At 39.6% G+C, this 6,000-nt stretch overlaps 1 protein-coding gene across 1 annotated transcript; it reads right to left on the bottom strand.

The window, feature by feature from the left end:
* Positions 1-1,880: 1,880 nt before the first annotated feature.
* On the bottom strand, positions 1,881-3,534 carry LOC122657821 (aldehyde oxidase GLOX1-like). Its single transcript, XM_043852614.1, has one exon. The coding sequence runs from the start codon at positions 3,489-3,491 to the stop codon at positions 1,902-1,904; it is 1,590 nt and encodes a 529-aa protein (XP_043708549.1). The 5' UTR covers positions 3,492-3,534; the 3' UTR covers positions 1,881-1,901.
* Between the last annotated feature and the right edge of the window lie 2,466 nt (positions 3,535-6,000).

Raw genomic sequence — 6,000 nt, 5'->3', positions numbered from 1 at the left:
TCCAACTGTGTCCACCATGACCCTTTGATTGGACTCGAGTGGGTGAGTTTCAGTACTCTTCCATCCACCTTATTCTACGAAGTCAAAAACCCTATTTCCCAATTCAATTCGAAGGTCAGATGCCATGGCTTAAGATGTTCTCCCTTCACCATGAGTAAAGTTAGACTTGGTTACAAAAAACTTGGTTACTTCAATGAATCAGACCAGAGCTATGGCCAATGGGACACGGAGCAACTGTTGACCCAACTTCCATCATTGACTCCAAAAGGTTTTTTGGGCTTATATCTAGAGGATATTCATTCAAGTAGGAAGTAGGTAGTAGGTAGTGGGGTTGATTACACTTACACCTTTGCCGGTAGTGTGCAAGAATCACAGGAGGTCATAGATAATGGATCACTCGTCTCTTGTCACTCTTGTGGTGTTTTATTGTACTCTCTCTGTTGTAAATAGTAGTATAAAATAATTATGGGAGAATGTTCTCTGTGCCGCAACGCAGGCTGCACCCAGGTACATAGGCCTACCACTTAGGAGGGCAGGGTGGTCATTACACCCACCCCCATGTGCCTGGGTGCAGCCTGCGCTGTGGCATAGAGAACAGCACCCCAACAATTATATAAAACCAAAAAATAGTTGGCAATAGACATATTACAAATCAAGCCCACGATTTAGATCATGTGGTTCTTACACCTAGACACAGAATCATGTGAAATTATCACTTAGCTCACATAAAACTAAAAAATCTCATTCATTTAAATGTTTCTATACACGCTTTTATTGGCCTTCGCACTAGTGTAGGTGTTACACCTTTTTTTTTTTTTTTTTAAATTTTGTAATAACTCGGGATTTAATCCTATAGAAATGATAAATCTTTCTCTTATAAATTCAATGGGATGAATTGCATCCTAGTGATATTGAATTGGATCTATGTCATGAATAACAATATCTAAGCTATCAAATCAATTCATCATCATTACCAAAAAAAAAAAAAAAAAAAAATTTCATCATCGAGAATTGAATATTGATTGGTATTACGTAGGAATTTTGGTGAATTTTTCATTCTTTTCTATAACCTACTATTTTCCTTATATAATCATTTGATGGGGTATTATCTGACCCGTCTTCCACTTCACTACCACCCCATCAAGGAAAAAAAACAAACCCTATCTCGATCGACGGTACAGTACAAGTGGATGGTATGTAAATATAATCCTAATTCTCATTCAAATAGTCATCAAATTTAGTTCCACGACGTCTAATCCAAAAACATCTATGGGTTGACTCAAACTCCTTTTTTTTTGTTATGACAACATTTAATCTAAAATCCTAAGCTTAATGATGATGATCCCATTAGGTCAATTTTGATCGACTTCTCACGAGATCGATTCCAATAACCAATCCAGATCTCAATTCTGGATTTTTAAACCGTCATTATAAGTCCAATAATTACACACTATCCCATCAATGTGAGACTAAACTCCTCATTTCTGATCATAGAATTGCGCTCAATGCACCCATTGCTATTAGCTCAATATGCTTGTGGATTGTGGACCAAGTCCACCAGACTTGCACGGTAAGCTCTACAAATGGAAATGAATAAAGGCCAAATTCTCTTTCAAGTTTTAACCGGCAAAACAGAGTACAAGTCCTATATGACGATAAAGGTTTTTTTTCTGGTTGCTTGAGTGTGGGAAAAAAATCAAATTGAACAGACCCGTGAACGTTGAATTTTATAGAGTAAGACTTCATAATTCTTGCCCGTGATGATTCTATTTTCCATTCTCCAACACTACACCATCATATAGTGACAAACTATTACATTATTATTAAAATTTTATATTCTTCATCTTGTTCTTGTTGAAAATTGAAATGTTATTAATTCAAATCAAAACTACAGTATTATTTTATAGGATTTGAATCCAAATCCCCTCACTGGGTATCTCTTGATGAACCACGAATAGAAGATAATACCCAGAAGGTGCCAAGAAAGCTGAATTTGGAGTAATCACTGCAACATCATATGCCAATTTCGTCGGTGGCGGCGCCGCCAACACATTTCCGCCACCCAGAACCAAAAGCCTCTGATTCATGGAGAAGGAGTGTGTCGTGAAAGATGGAGCCACCATTGTCACCCATACCCTCTTCTTATTCACAGCACCCGAAACTAAGAACCTTACTACCAGTCTCTGCCCATAACTTAGCTTCGTTTGTGACTTCGGAGAGATAATCCTTGGTTTGAATTTCAAATTTTCCGACGACAAGTACGCCGGTGAGAATGCTTCTAAGCTTAAGTCCGTCGGATAAGGAACGCCGGCGAAGTCGTAAAATCTATGGGGATTGTTTCCTCCGACCAAAACTCGGCCATCACGGAGTAGTATTGCACTAGAATGGTAAAGACGAGGAATGGAGGTTGGGTTTTGGATTTCAAACCGAGACCCAGGTGGATTATCGGGTCGGTATAGAACCGGATTGAACACCGGGTCTTTACCATCCTCCCACCCGGCAGTCCCTCTTACTGCTCCGTTGATGATCAAAACATGTCCGTTGGGGAGTAAAATCATGTCTCCCATCACTCTCGCCAATGGCATTGTTTCCATGAACCAAGTTGGTTTCGGGTCAGTAATTCGGATCCTCCCACATGTCTTTAATGCTTCGATGAAAATCCTTGATGAATTAACCTTACGAAACGATCCTCGTGGAGCTCCACCGCAGATAAGAACCTCAGCTCCCACCGATCGTTGCTGTAAATTTTTTAATGGAAGCAAAACAGAGGAACCCGTGCTTGGGTAGTTTCGAGGGTGGCCGTCTGGTATAACAGGGTAAGTCTTCACCACAAAATTCTTGGTATAATCGAGCAAGATTGCTCGATTGTTAGCGAAAATGAATAAATTTCCGTCCACATTGAGGTGAACGAAAGGGTAGAGATTGTTCTCTTCATATGGGTCACTGGTCTGCGCTAGAAATGGTAAGTAGAAAACCCTGTTAGTCGATTTTGGTTTCGGGTAGAATTCGTAATTGAATTGTCGGCGACCACCAATTACGATGACACGTCCGTCCGGCAACACATGATTGGTGGCGTACCAGCGTCGGGCATTGAGTCCAAATGGTATCTCCTCCCAGTCACAACCACTACACGGCCGGAAAATTCTGATTACACGTTCTCCGTCGTTGTAACCACCGGTCTGGATAAGGCGGCCGTCAGGGAAGAGAGCGCCGGAAGAGCACCAGACATCAGTTTTAACCATAAGGGGTCGTATAGAATTAGTAAGAACGGCATACTCGGCAGAGTGTGCGGTGCAGTCGTGTTTGAGGATTTGGTCATGGTGATCGTCACGGCATTTGCCTCTGGGTAAGGAGAGATTGGAAGCGCCGAAGTCTGTACGGTCGTAGATGATGACACGATCGTTGTTGAGCAGTTGCATGTGCATAGCTGATATCCCAATGCTTCTCTTTAGTAATTCCCATCGGCCAACACCTGGAGCTGCTTCGGTCATGAAATTGAGAATGAAGAAGAAGAAGAATAAGACGTAGCAGCAGAGAATGTGAGATGGAGCCATTAAAGCTTGTTTCTTGCTCCTCTGCTCTGGCTAGCACAAGGAGAGAGAGAAGGGGTTGGAGTTATATAAATTAAATAGACGACGCGTGTAAGAAAACAAGGTTGGGAGTTGGAATCTGTGGCTGTTGATTTGTATCCTTTCTGGGTTTCTCTCTTTCTCTCTCACTCTGTTTTCCACTTTGGAGATACTAAATGAAGCAGTGAATCAAATTAGTAACAATGTAAGTATTTGTAGAAAATTTTCTTCTTTTTTTTTCAATAGTGGGGGAGGAGGGTGGAGTGGGTACTGGGTCGTTCTCTTTGTTCATTAACTATAGGGGATTCAATTTCTTCTTCCTCTTTAACATAATAAGGACAGGGGATTCTCATCACGGATCAATTTCTGTTCTGGGACCGCGGGTGATACCAAGTTATGATCATGTGATCATGTGTGATGGTGTCTTACTGTCTCTTTTTAAACTCTTTTTTCATTAGCTTAACCCAGGAAAACAACAAAGAAATTTCATTAAATCAAAGCTTACTTAACAGAGAATAAGAAGAAGAAAGGAAAGATAGACAACTGCAAAGAGACTCTGATATGAGATATCCCACTCGGCACTCGAACACCTCAAGCCCCAACTGGATTAAACTCACTCAAATTATAGGAATTCTAAACTTCGAAGGAACGATCACAGATACTTTATATATATATACGGCATATGGTTTCCATGTTTAGTGTTTTTCTTGTAAGTTGTAATAAAGAGAGCTTCTTTCATTCTGGTATATGACCCTTCCAAATGCGGCTTCTTTTCGTTTCCTCCGTTCTTCCCACAGCAAGAAGAAATACTAATCAAAAGTAACACTACCGGCCAAGAGAGAGTGGAACCTCTTCTGTCTAATCTTTCTGTGTATGGATATAGGTTTCTGATTTGTTTCTGTTTCATGCACTCAATTCTCTTATTTTCTTAGGATTCTCCTTCAAAAGGTAAACCCTTTCTAAAGAGAATTTTTTTGCCACGCTAGAGACATTGCAGAAACACTTTAGACTCCCCGAGGAGAATGAGACCCAATAAAGGAACAAACTCATATAGTCATATATATATTCTATATCCCAAGGGTAATGTTACCCTACGCGCTTTCACATACAAATGTAGTCATATATAATGCCAAAAAGATCCTGTCCAGCGCCCTGCCCGGGCTGCATATGCAGCGTCGGACAGAGTGAGATGTGAAAAGACTGCCTCAACCCAGCCCGGGCAGAGTGCTGAACAGGAGCCAAGTCCTATGTAATGTCACTCTGCTCTCACATATGATTCTCCTTCATCACCATGTCAGCCCTTTATTGATTAACCATTAACCAATTCCTGTACCACAATTGGTGTGGTGTGGGTATCGTATCAGTTTGATTGACATAAATCGGCCGATATGATAAATAAATAAAAAAAAAGAAGGCTTTTTAATAATAATAATAATAATAAATAATTTTTTTGGGATATTGGAATTGGTCTGATATGATTGATCTGTATCGATATTGGCATTGATGGATACCATGAACTAAAACCTTAGGTGTGGGGGTTTTCCCCACACTAGCGGTGCCTAAAATCCTCTCATAATCCAATCCAGCTCTATAGACATTGAATTTTGTCATCCTAGAGGATCCTCCTGACAATGGTGGATTGAGACTGACACTGTTCTAAGAATTAGTATGGTATAAAATGACTTTTGCCTCTGGATCATTTGGGTGGCATAACTTTTCCAGAATTGACTGAAATTATTAAGATAACTCTGTTTTATCATTTTAAGTTCAAATCTAAATTTTGGTGTGAACAAGACACTATTTTGCCATTATTTCATCAAAATACATGTTTTACGTGACCCCCTTCGAGTATAGTTTTGAATATATTATCGAAAACAAAATTGGGCCAATATCTGCATAATTATATAGTATTCAAAAATATCTTTCCAACGATATATGAACCGTGTCCATAACATCGGGTGTGTGAGTATGGTGTGTGTTGTGTATATCCACCATTCCACGATCCTAAAAGTTGGTTAACCTTTTGGGATTGGTGTGTGGTTTGTGTGATTACACTTTCATCAAAAAAAACAAAAAATAGTGTGTGGGTTTAGTCCTACATCGGGTGTGTGAGTATAGTGTGTGTTGTATATATCCGCCATTTCACGATCCTAAAAGTTGGTTAACCTTTTGACTTTGATGTGTGGTAAACACACTTTCATCAAAAAAAATGAACCATCTCCATAAATCGTTATCCGAAAATTAGTGAGAAAAAACAAACAATTTTTTCAAGGAATCACGGTTTTTCCAGCAAACAGTCCTTCGGGTGACGCCACTAAACACCTTTGGTGGTGCCACCTTTTGAAAAATTACCTAAAATGACAACCATTTTGAAACCTATTAATAGGGGCTGTCCATTTGAAAAAAATAAAAAAATTACAAGATTAGATAC

This window comes from Telopea speciosissima, chromosome 4 (genome assembly GCF_018873765.1).
Source record: "Telopea speciosissima isolate NSW1024214 ecotype Mountain lineage chromosome 4, Tspe_v1, whole genome shotgun sequence".
Lineage (NCBI taxonomy): Eukaryota > Viridiplantae > Streptophyta > Magnoliopsida > Proteales > Proteaceae > Telopea > Telopea speciosissima.
Note: the sequence above shows the minus strand (reverse complement) of the source record. Positions and strands in the feature narration are given on the sequence as shown.

Excerpts from the sequence above, each read along its gene's own strand:
- LOC122657821 (XM_043852614.1), bottom strand. The coding sequence starts at position 3,491 with ATGACCGAAGCAGCTCCAGGTGTTGGCCGATGGGAATTACTAAAGAGA.